Source organism: Crotalus tigris, unplaced genomic scaffold (genome assembly GCF_016545835.1).
Source record: "Crotalus tigris isolate CLP2741 ecotype Arizona unplaced genomic scaffold, ASM1654583v1 scf7180000017628.32516253702:7417878, whole genome shotgun sequence".
NCBI lineage: Eukaryota > Metazoa > Chordata > Lepidosauria > Squamata > Viperidae > Crotalus > Crotalus tigris.
Window position 1 is genome coordinate 5,948,715 of NW_024096523.1, and position 13,034 is coordinate 5,961,748.

The window sequence follows — 13,034 nt, forward strand, 5'->3', positions numbered from 1 at the left end:
AACAGACATATCATCTCTGGCTCCAAAAATATTTATTTCCTGTTCCTTCAAGTGGAAGACACTCTCGTCATTATTGTGTGTTGGAGAAAATAGCACAGCCAATGGAAATTCATATCATCTGACACATTTTATTCCCAATTTAAAAATAGGCCTTAGAAAAAGAGAAGGAAATTCAATTATGAATTGTTGTACAAACTCTTAATGGCATATGAAGCATTTTGTTAGTCTGGTGGTGATGGTTTGGTAATGGACATCTTTGTCAAACCACTATTACACACATGCAATGAAAGCAATCTCAAAAAGAGCCTATATATAGCAAGAAACAGTACTAGAAATACAGCCTAAGTCACAAATTTGCAAGAGGATAAAAAAATATCTTGCAAAAAAAATCAGTGTACAATCCCAGTTACAATTATTTGTCTACTCATATTTCATATTGCCCTTTCTTATTCCTGGCCATCAAGAACCACTTGGATAAAACTTTTTTCTGGATTATGCTCAAACATTGATTCCGGCAGGTTTTCTAAAGGGGCCAAATTAACAATTAATGTATGATATCCTACATACCATTGAACTTTAGATTTCATTAGTCACTAAAATGAACAAATCAAATGAAGACATTATTTGTACTTTATTCCTACTCCGTCAAGCACCATTGTTGGAAATTCCACAGACATTTCAAAAATGGTTAAAACAAGCCTGCTGAGTCAGAATGAAGGCCCCTAAAAAGACTATTCCTGAGGCCAAATATTTCTTGGAAAGGGGCGTTGTCTTACCTGAATGCCTTTTCTCAGCATGATGATGTAGAATCCACCGGTGGTAATCTCAGCCTTCCTGCTCACACGAGACTAAGTCAAATTTAGCCACGCCTCCCTCTGGGTGTGTCTTTCCAGTTTTTGACGAGGCGAAGCATCCATGACGAAGTCTGACACACTGGCTCCAACAATCCTGACACTGGCCTAGACTGCTCTGAGGGAGGGCGTGGATTCTACATCATCATGCTGAGAAAAGGCGTTCAGGTAAGATAACGCCCCTTCTCCAGCATGATGCTTGTAGAATCCACCGGTGGGACATACCAAAGCCATTCATGTCTCCACCGGGAGGGAAAAGTCTAGGCTTGTGTTTCATGAGAAGACACTACCTGCTGCAGAACTCACCTACCAAAAGCGGCATCTGTCGCTGCAAATTGATTAATCTTATAGTGTCTTACAAAGGAGGAAGGGGAGGACCAAGTCACTGCCCTGCAGATCTCTTCAATTAATGCCTGGGTGGACGAGGCCGCGGACGCTGCTGCACTACGCGTGGAATGAGCAGTGATGTGTGCAGGAACTGGAAGGGATTGAGAAGTATAAGCTCGAGCAATGCATGCTCTGATCCATCTACCTACGGTCGAAGAGGAGACCTTCTGACACATGGCAGAAGGTTGGACAGACACAAACAAGGCCTCCGACTTATGGAAAACCGAGGTCCTCTTAATGTAAATACACAGGGCCCTGCGTACATCTAACTTATGCCACTGTCTCTCCAATTGATGAGACGGGTTTGGACAAAAATTTGGAAGAACCAGGTGCTGGGACCTGTGGAACCAAGTATTGACCTTCGGAGTAAATGAAGGGTCCAAGTGAAGGACCACCCTATCCTCAAAAAAGATACATAAATCACTCCTGACCGAGAGTGCCGCCAATTCCGAAATTCATCTAGCAGATGTAATAGCTACCAAAAATGCCACCTTTAAGGAAAGAAATTGAAGGGAACAAGACCTGAGTGGCTCAAAGGGTGGGGAAGTCAGGGCTTGTAAAACCTTAGGTAAATCCCAAGACGGATACCGATGTATAGGTGGTAGTCTGTCATTGACTGCCCCTTTCAGAAACGCGCTGACTGCTGGATGTTGTGCCAAGGGAGCCAGGTTATCGCACGTCAAGACCGTTGATAATGCTGCCACCTGCCTACGGATGGTGTTAGGTGATAATCCCTTATTCAATCCGTCCAAAAGATAGTCTAATATATTAGGGATGGTGACTGAAAGTGGTTTGAGATGTTGCTTAACGCACCATGTGCAGAAATTCCTCCACGTGGCATCATAAATTCTGTTAGTTGAAGGGCATCTTGAAGCCTGAATCATTGAGATCACCCCTGACGAAAAATGTTGCCTAGTTAAACTTTCCCACTCAAGTGCCAGACGGCTAACTGGAGCCACTGTGGATCTGGATGTTGAAGGTTCCCCTGGCTGAGAGCCACTCGGTCTGGGGGAATCTTCCACGGTGGTGAAAGTGATAGATCCACAAGGTCAGCAAACCACGGACGCCGTGGCCAATGTGGAGCAACTAAGACTATCTCGGCCTGTTCCTGAATTAACTTGCGAATTGTTGCCGGTATCAAGGGAAGGGGAGGGAAGGCGTAAAGCAGACCCCCCGGCCACCTGCACCGGAGAGTGTCTGTTCCCTCCGCCCCCCGTGTGGGAAACCTGGAAAAGAACCTGGGGAGCTGCGAGTTTCGTGGAGAGGCAAAGAGATCTAGTTGTGGATGACCGAATCTCATCAAGATCTCCCTGAACAGTTCCGGATCCAGACTCCACTCTGAGTGGTCGACCTGGACCCTGCTCAGGGAATGTGCCTGCTGATTTGCCACCCCCGATATGTGTTCTGCTTTGATGGAGCCCAGATTGGACTCTGCCCACAGACCCAGAGCTAGGGCCTCCAGCATGAGTGACCAAGACCGGGTCCCTCCCTGCTTGTTGATGTGAGCTTCTGCGACCACGTTGTCCGTCAGAATGAGGATGTGTTGTCCCTTCACAACAGAGGAGAACTGACAGAGTGCCAGGCGTATAGCCCTGAGTTCGGGCCAATTTATGTTGTGAGATGACTCTGACCGGGACCACTGACCCTGCGCCAGATGAGTCTGCATATGTGCGCCCCACCTGAACAGACTGGCGTCTGTGGTCAGAACAAGTCTGGGGGGCTCCTTGAAGATGGTCCCCTTGGTCATGGCGGATGAAGCCCACCATAGAAGAAAGAGTGTGGTGAGGAACCTTCACCTTCTTTGCGGATGAACTGAGGTTCTGTTTCTGGAAGGGAAGGAGAAACCATTGAAGGCTTCTGGAATGAAGTCTGGCCCACGGAACGATCCCCACGCAAGAGACCATCTTTCCTAGCAGTTGAGACAGCTGGACCAGGGCAACTAACCTCTCTCTCCGAACTTGATGTACTAGTTTCTGGATGCTGATCCGGCGCTCCTGAGAAAGATAGACCTTGCAAAGATTGGAATCTATTATCACCCCTACATGAAGGAGGTGCCTTGTGGGAGTGGTGTGACTCTTCTTGAAATTTACGGAAAACCCGTGGACTTGCAGGATGTTGATTGTAATTTCCAGGTCTGTCAGAGCCAACCTGAAAGGGCTGGACTGAACCAGAATGTCGTCCAGATAGCATTGCAGGCGCACCGGAATCATCCTGAGGTGGACCGCCAATACGGCCAGGATCTTCGTGAAGACCCTTGGAGCTGAAGAGACGGGAAGAGCCCTGTACTGGTAATGCCGGTGCGCGTAACAAAACCGTAGGAATCTGCGGTGTTCTGGGAGGATTGGGATGTGTAAGTAGGCCTCTGTCAGATCTATGGAGGCTAAGAAATCCCCTTTTCTGATGCTGGCCAGAATGGACCTTAGGGACTGCATTTTGAACCTTTTGTATTTTATGAAGTAATTTAGACCTTTTAGATCCAGTATCACCCTCCAACCTCCTGATGTTTTGGGAACCACAAACAGGATAGAATAAAACCCCTGTCCCACTTGTTCCTTTGGTACCTGTTCTATTGCTCTGATTTCTAACAGGTGGGAGATGGCTGTGGCTACCAATCTTTCCTTTGACGGGTTTCTTGAAACTGGACACCTTATGAATTGGTCCGGGGGATTTGAGATAAATTCTAAGGCAAGACCCTGTTTTATGTTTCCCTGACCCAAGCGTCGGTGGTGGTGACCTCCCAAATGTCACTGAATAGCCCCAACCGACCGCCTATGGGAGACTCGTCCCTGGCGTCACTTAGACCGTCTGAAGGGACAGCCCCCTGCACCCTGGAAGGAACGTTTGGATTGGTATTGGCCCTTGGCTCCAGTGTTCTGGCAGTCCTGCTGGCGATCCTGTTTAGGGAAAAAGGATCGTGAGCCTCTGGGCCATTCCCAGGACTGCCTGGGCCGAAAAGGCTGCCTCCATTCCCAGGAGCCACTGGGGTGGAAGGTCTGTCTACAGAAATCCTGCTGAGGTCATCTATCCGACCTTTTGGAGGGAATTTTGCGTTTGTCTTTACCCTCAATTATGTGTGGTTCAAGGATTGGACCAAACAAATGTGTGCCACTGTACTTGGCTGTCGACAGATGCCACTTAGACTTTTAAGTCTGTCCGCCATTGTTTGAGCCACAGGAATCTTCAAGAGGCAACAGTGGCTGCAATAGATTTGGCGGAATACCTGGCTGAATGAAGCGAGGCGTCTGCCGTATATTCTGATGCTGCCACTAACTTACCCAGAGTTTGATGAGTGCGAACCTGGTCAGGGGGAACGAGGGCCTGAAGTTCGTGGAGCCACATGATAGAAGCTCTTGCAAAGAACGAAGATGAAGTTGCATCCTTAATTGCCCATGCCGAAGCCTGGTGAGCTCGGCGCAGGGAGAACTCAAACTTCTTGTCCTCTGCCTTCAGAGCCTCTGCCATATCCCCTGGAATAGCAGATGTGGAGAATAAAAAGGTTAGTGGAGTGTCCACAGATGGCACCTCTAAGAGAGAAATGAAAGAGGAAGAGACATTGAATAGCTTTTTTTCAGTGCTATTGGGAGGAGGAAAAGTGGCCAGGGATGACCACTGCTTTTCCACCGTAGCCCGAAATACATGCAGGCAGGGGATCTGTTTTTCCTCCACAACCTTGTCTGCAAACAGGGGATTAGATTCCTGATTGGTGGAGGTGGAAGGTTTGTCATCCTGTGACAAAGAAAGGTTAGCTGTAGTAACTGCCTTCATAAGTAGAGATCTAAAAAGAGAAGGATCAAAGAGACCCGAAGTGTGTGCTTGTTCTGGCTCTGCCTCCTCATCCTCTGACATGGGCAGGTTGGCTACCTCCAGGTCCACTGACCCTTCCTCGCCTAATTGTGAAGAGGTCTCAGAGACACCAGAGTCAGGAACCGTGACACGTCCCGTTTGCGAAGGAGGAATGGATGGAGGAGGTGGAGGTTGTAAAGATCTTTGATTCCTAGAAGAAGACATAAATTGTGTAAATGCCTGTTGCATGAAAGCATGAAACTGATCTGACCACAGCTTCTGTTGGTCCTCTGAACTGGCCCCAGCCGCAGTTGAGGCTTGTGTGCCTTCATGACTCTGTTGCATGAAGGAAGAAGAGGATGAGCGGGGGGGGGCAACCTGTTAAGTTTCCCCCTGAGGAGACCATGCCCTAGGGGCATCATGTGAAGGCGCATATGGGGGCTCAAACGGAAAACGGTCCAATGGAACGGGGGGAACCACTTCAGCCTCACTGGACATGAGCCTTTGAGCTTTGGAGAATTCCCTCTCCAGCGCCTGGTGTCTCCTCGAGGCCTCTCGCTCGGCTGCTTTAGAAGTCTCCTTAGATGCCAAATGCTTTGTCTTAGCCTTTTTCTTCCCCCCCCCTTCCAAATCAGCTGATTTGCGTTTTGATTGTGCTTGTGCGGGGGGAATATCAGTGTCTTATGTTGCCTGGGGCGAGGCACTGTCTGCCATTGCAATCAGGATATTCCAAAGGAAATACCCGTAAGTGGAGGGAGCCCAAACACGCAGATCTGGTTGTCAGAGAGGGAAAACAACCCACAGTCTGAACAACAACAATGGCAAGACAGCCAGACAGTTTACTAAAACTGCCTGTCCAGGCCTGTGGCACAGTGCCACAAACTAAGTGGAACAGGTGGATCTAGATAAACCCCTCCCCCACTCAATATATCACTCTAGCAAAAAAGGAGTAAGACCTGAACTTCAGAGAGTAAAAATAGAATAATCAACAATGCAATAAATAGTCACAAGTGACTATGATAATACTCAGGATTCTAGAACGCAATAATATATCTCCCCCCTGTAAGGATCAGCCACAGCAGACCGGTCAATAAAAGTGCAGGCCCAAAGGAACTGCTAAAAAACACGAGGTCCCTGCAAGATGGCGTCAGTGCCTGAGGCAACCAATCAAAATGGCGGCCGCACTCTGAGCACGCGGTGAAATGGCGGCCGTGCTTGTATGTTTAACAATTATGATGGCTTTGAATGGAAAACCCCTTTTACTAGCCAGACTGGGAGGGAAATACTGTAAATCTTCTACCCCCCCTTCTCAAATCAATGACTTGCTGTTCGTCGTGCAGCATCCGCTGCGATCTGTAGAGAGCCTGCTTCCAGGAGGACCTCGTGGCGTCAAAGCACAATTGAAATGGCTGCCGTTGAGAAGAAAGGAAAACCTCTGATAAACCGAGCCTCGTAGAGATTGCAAACCTCCTGAAGCCAGCTGCTCAGCGGTCTCGCTGATCAGCTAGTTGAGGCTAAAAGCCCCGTTTACGATCGGCCTGGAACGGCTCACAAGAGAGCCTGGTAGACTCGCTGGAGCCTAGAGACCAGATCAAATCCTCCAATAAATTGCAATTTGGTTCCAAATTATAGCACAATGATGTAGAATTAGCCAAAAAGAAATCCAATTAAAATTCCAATTAGAAATTCAACTAAGCTACTAATTAACCTAATCTAGCTGAGGAGCCTAAAATCTTGCGTCCAGCGAGCTGAGACTAAGTCAAAAAACTGGAAAGACACACCCAGAGGGAGGCGTGGCTAAATTTGACTTAGTCTCGTGTGAGCAGGAAGGCTGAGATTACCATCGGTGGATTCTACAAGCATCATGCTGGAGAATGTGCTAGAGCTTCTGCTCACTAGCATGCCTATCAAAAGATGAATGACAAAGCCCAGAACAACTTGTGCAAAAAGTTGCATGAAGTAGTGCCAAGTATACAGAACCGACCATTGCTCAAGTATGTAACCTATCTTTGGAATGTTAAATTACCATTAAATCTTGCATTATTAAAAAAAGGCCCAGTTTTTTAAATGAAATAAAAATATATAAATCTCAATCCTTAATTTCCCTTTGCCTAACCAATCATAACTAACACAAATGTTCACATCAGTAAAGGTGAACTAATTCTAGTCAGCTAGAGAAAATATTTCTGGAAGGAGATCATGTAGGTCAGGAAGTGCAAGAAAGGGTGTCTACATCAATCTGAATTGCCCATATTCTTTTCATTTTGGATTCAGCCTAGGATATTGTACTGAGACAGTCTTGGTCACTCTTTTCAATGATCTCTGGTGGCACCAATATGAGGTACTACATCTATTCTGGCTCTCCCTGATGGTTCAGCAGTTTTCAGTGCCGTTGACCACAATATCCTTCTGGCCGTGATCCTACTGGCATTGAAAAAAAGCCCTGCCTTTTTCTTCAAATGTGGGGCTAAGGATGACTGGAGTTGATAATCATATGGAGAATTGTTCATCTATTAATATTTACTGGATTTTAATTGGGATTGTTTACCATGTGGGGTTTTTGTATGTTTCCCTATATGGTGCCCAAAGCTACAATTTTCAAGTTGGGCCATCATACAAATTCTACATATGTACACACACACACTTACATACTTACCTGGATCCAAAGTCTCAAAATCACACAACATCCGATAAGCTGTGCAGGGGTTAACACCCAGTGTGGCAGCACAAGTCAATGGAATATCTGGGGGGATTTTCAGCAGAATTTTCTCATCAAATACTGCTTCTGTTCGCCAAGTTCCTTTTGTAAGAGATTAAAAAAAGACATGATTCCAGTTGTGGAACAGTTAATCACAATTTGGAAGTTCTCAGCTCTCAGAAGAGACCCTAAAATATTGTCAAGAAACACTCAACAGATAAATCATTGAAAAGATTGGGTTAGTACAGCGGCTCCCAACCTATGGGTCGCGACCCCATTTGGGGTCGAACGACCATTTTACGGGGGTCGCCAAACAACGCGATCCGCCATTTTTCCCCCTCAGAGGGCGGCGCCGTGCATGCGTGGCGCGTCCTTGTGACGGGAGTCGCCGTCACACAAACGTTGAGAACCGCTGGGTTAGTACAACATACTAAGTTATAAACTCCGGTTTCCAAACAACCACCATGCTTCACACATTGGGCTATGCTACAAAATGGTTTCCTCAGCTTTGACTTGGCCTTTTGTGATAATCTGGCCATGACAATTTGTAGTCAAAGATTTAAGACTCAGCAGAGGGACTAGACAAAAGGGAAATACGTGTTTTGCTTCAATTCCTTCCCCAAAAAGTTAAAAATTCACCAAGTCCCGCATCAGCTGGAATCACCCAGTCTCCTGGTTTCAAAGTTGTCACAGAATTTCCTGTGTCCATCACTTGCCCAACTCCTTCGTTCCCTCCAACTGCAGGTAAGTTAGCAAGAATGGCATAGGATCCTGTAAGACAACAGGAACAATTTTGGGATATGAATTAATTAATTCAAACTTGCTTTGGCATGTACGTTATTTTCTTATTCTGGAGCAAATTACAATAGCACATAACTTATATAGTCATAAAGTTTTTCAAGGTAGATTTCAACAATGTAATAATACTGAATTAGTTCACTTATCGCTTTAAGCCATGGGTCCACAATCTCTTTGGCCACACTGAAGCTGCATTCTTAAATGGGCAGGTTTTCAATCTTGGAAGAGGGATTTTTAATGGAGTAAATGTTCTATAACTTAGTTAATTAATCCCATTAAGCTAAGCTTTAGATAATTTTACTTCTTAAAACACAATTGAATTGTAACCGTAAGCTATAAACTATAGTTAAAAAAATATAACAGTTCACATATGAAAAATCTAAATCAAGCAAATCGTATTATAGCTCAAGGTAATCTGTGAATCCGGGCATGGAGTGGCTGAAATCTTTCCCTAGGTTTCCTAATTTTCTTAGCCAATTAGATCTGGTGACTGGTTAGCAAAGATCCTGCAGGATCGATAGACAGCTGTATTTCCACAAACAAGAAATAATTCTCTTATCTCTTCTTTAATCTTTGGTATAATAGCCATTTCCAAGTTGATGCAGATAATACCACATTATAGATAGCATGTATATTATTATATAGCTTTGCTATTTAGGTTGCCATCATTATTTTAGAGGCACTCTGCATGCGGCAACTTCCAAATATAGAAACTTAATTAATGATTCTTAGGAATGTTTCCAGAGATTGCACAGTAATATAGCCTAAGCTGAACTGATGAAGATAGCAGCAGCTGTAGGGAAACTAACTCTGTCAATCCTGTGTAGTATCTCACTGGGAATACTATTAAATGTGGACCATCTAGAGGCTTAATTTTCACTTGACAGGACCATATAAAGGAAGAATATGGGAAGCAAAAATTAAACAATGTGCATTATGTCAAGGTTACCTTGAATCATATTGATGTCTGACGGGTTGATAGGAGCTGCAATTATTTTCATGTGGACTCCAAAATCCCCCAGTTTGGCTAAAGCTACATCTTTTAGGCTGCAAGGAAAAGCAGACAGAATAGATTTATTATTCTTAAGCTTCTCTTTGCAAAGACATTTGCAAACATTTCACTTGCAGGTAGTTTGTCAGAAGACAAGCTCCATCAGCTTGTCCATGGCACCAATCTTTTTTTTTTTTTTTTACAGAAAAGGAATCAGACAAAAGGTGCACATACAGATTATACTATAGTATTGTCTGCTTTTATATCATGTGCATCCACTTAAACACCATACCTCCTTTGAAGCCAATGCTGCTATTTATAAATTTTTATTCTTTCACTTGAAAACCAGTTTCATATATAGTTACAGATAGTCCTTGACTTATGACCGGTGGTTTAATGACTATTCAAAGTTATGATGGCCTCAAAAGAGCATTTCCATCTGTTTCTCCTCTCCCCCAGTCACATGACCATATTTTGGGGACCTGGCAACTGACTCTCATTTACAACTATTTGCCAAGTGCCCTGTGGTCATATGACTACCATTTGTCACCAACTGCCAGCTTCCGTAATAAGTCAATATGGAAGCTGGAAAGGACAGTTGCAAGTGAAGGGTATGGAGGAGAGCTGAAATCCTTTGGCAGGCTGCAGGAATGGGGCTGAATTTCAGCTCTATTTTTCCAGTCTTTGAAAGATTCCCCCTCAGAGCACAGAGGAACTCTTCATGAGACCTTAGGAATAGATTCTGAAGATTTCAGTCATTCCTGCAGCCCCCTCAAAGGATTTCCCCTCCATGCATGGAGAGGAGCTGAACTCATGTGGGCTACAGGAATGTTTGAAAGCAAAAGGGCTGCCTGCTGGGAGAGTTTCAGCTCCACATGGACCTGAAATCTTCCAGCAGGCAGCTCTTTCACTCTATTTGCTTAATGTCCTGAGAGATCATTTACTGGCTACAACTGGGGGTGCAGGGACTGCAGTTACTGAGCAAAGCAGTCACATGGGCATCTTGCTTAATGATTGCTTTGCTCAAAGACCAAGATTTCAGTCCCAATTGTACTCATAAATTGAGAATTACTTGTACAGATTTATTAGTGTAAGATGAATTCACTTGATTTTGACAGGCAAACAATCCAGATAATACTGCTGCCCCTTTTTCTAATGTTGCCCTTCCAGTTTTTTTCTTTAGAATTAAATTCCTGATTATTCTTTTCCCCCAGTTCAGTACAATGTCAGTTTATTAAGTGCTACCAAGATACTACTGAAAATGTTTAATTTTGTTTTGTAATAAAGAAATGAAGACTCCAATCTGCAGTAGCAATGTTAACATCACATCTCAGTAGAAATATCAGTTTGAGCATAGAGGACTGGGGAATACTGTTTTAGTATATTTATTTCTCTTAGGTGCTATCTTATTCTATTAAGTGCTAAATTAATTCTATTAGTGCTATAATTATTTTTAAATTCTTAAAAATTGTTATTTGATAGCTGGTTTTATCTTCCTGATTTATTTCCAAAGGAATATCTCCAAAACCAGCCCATTATATTACAAAATAAAAAATAATTCTCAATAAGCCTGGAAATTCACAGGTTGCATTAAAATACCTACTTGTGGGTTTTAATCTCTCAATGCAAAATTCTTAGCCAGAACCAACATATAGAAAGCAATGTATAGAAAGAACACATTCCAGCTCTTTAATCTTAGCATTATTAAACACAATAGGTTGGTAAAATCAATTCAAATCAAACCAGAGGACTCTCTAACCTGCTATCAGATTATAAAGCAATCTAGTTTTAGATTACTATATTTTTCCCTTTCATCACACCAGTTTTTAGACATATGAGATATGCCAGATAACACAAGTCCTATTATTTCTTAGGAGATCTGAACATAGAAAGTATTGTTTCATTTCTTAATAAAGAAAAAAGTCACATACTGCTGGAATTAAAATGACACTGGCAGGTTCAACAGAACAGTCTTGATAACTCAATGTTCAGTTTGAGATAGTTTTAAACTAATTGATCACCAACACAGTTGTTCAGCTTCGATTATTAATGCCATAGGAATGTTTATATAAGCTTTTCAATACAGCAACCCAAAGCCTTTTTTAAATTCCAAGTAACATCTGTGCTGCACTCAATGAGGTTTCATGGCTTACTTCAATCTGGAATTATTGCTCATCTGTTTGAACTTAATTAGAATAGAGTTATCCATCATCCACATGGCTATGGTGTTACTCTTCCTGGACCACAGCCTTGCTCTATCATTAAAATGAGTACTATATATTCCCCTGCTTTTCAATTCTATCCTCTATCATTGTGCAGCTCCAACTTTCCCTTGGGTTGGAGCTGCACAATGAAGGTGACGTGACTAAAAAAATTAATTTTCAACGTCTACCAAATACTTAATATTATACCCACGTCAACTAACATGTCTCTGATACCAATTTTAAACTCAAGGAAGTTTATTTAGTTCCAATAAAAAAAAATCAAGGGTAATAGGTAGGTATAAGATAGGGCAAAAAGTAAGCATGTACGCATGCTAAGTTTTCTAGAAATAAGATAATTTTGAGGTGGGGAATAACACATTTAATTTGTTAGTAGGGTAACATTCAATTATACTAATTTTGATGACTTGCAATATAAAGAGATACAAATACAGGAAACATCTTTAACAAAATCTTATACTGTGGTGGTGCAAATGGTTTGAATGCAGTATTGCAGGCTGGCTCTGCTCACTGCCAGGAGTTCAATCCTAACTGGCTCAAGGTTGACTCAGCTTTCCATTCTTCCAAGGTTGGCAAAATGAGGACCCAGATTGTTGGGGACAATAGGCTGACTCTGTAAACCTCTTAGAGAGGGCTGTAAAGCACTGTAAAGCAGTATATAAGTCTAAGTGCTATTGCTACCCTTCCCACCACTAAACTGTTCTAACCTTCCTCAGAAATTGCTTCTTGTCATCTGAAAATGAGGACCTTCTACTTCTACTCTCCAGAACTGCAGAGAGCAAAGTTGAAGTTTTGTAAATGACTATGAAGCAGTCTACAAGTCTAAGTGCTATTGCTAATGTGTGTCCTAGTGTTAAACTAATAAAGCACATGCTAAATTTTTAAAACTTTTTAAAAAAGTATCTATTCTGCAGTGATAGCTCTCTCTCTCTCTCTCCGTCCCCCCCTCTCTCTCACCACCACCTTCTTAAACATCACAGCCTAAGCATTCCATTGCTAATTGTAGACAGGTTTCACATATTTCACTAATCATGTGCTTTGTTATGAATCTAGTCATTGTTAGCAAACCATAATTTGTAGTTTGTTGTGATAAAACAGTTTTGGCCCATTCAAACCCAGGTCAAGGCAAAGCAATTCACAACTTAATCAAAGACTGCTACAAATGGACATTTTAACCCAGTAATGTTGATTAAGTCTTTTACTTTTGCAGCTTAATTCTACGGTTTTTGTCAGCTACGTTCCAGTCCAGAACAAGTATGTGGCTAATTTCAATGTTCTTAAGAAATGCTGGATGAATAGGTTTT

The 13,034-nt window shown here is 43.1% G+C and overlaps 1 protein-coding gene across 2 annotated transcripts in view; it reads right to left on the reverse strand.

Annotated features, from left to right (window-relative positions):
• Positions 1-13,034, reverse strand: part of MECR (mitochondrial trans-2-enoyl-CoA reductase) — a 40,999-nt gene that overhangs the window by 11,459 nt on the left and 16,506 nt on the right. The window contains exons 2-5 of one of the 2 annotated variants that reach the window (XM_039334361.1): positions 9,467-9,564; positions 8,359-8,490; positions 7,678-7,821; positions 4,514-4,705 (exon numbers count right to left, since the gene is read on the reverse strand). In XM_039334361.1, the coding sequence (XP_039190295.1) occupies positions 4,514-4,705; positions 7,678-7,821; positions 8,359-8,490; positions 9,467-9,564 (566 nt within the window). The remainder of the gene's footprint in view (positions 1-4,513; positions 4,706-7,677; positions 7,822-8,358; positions 8,491-9,466; positions 9,565-13,034) is intronic. The other variant, XM_039334363.1, reaches the window with a different exon arrangement.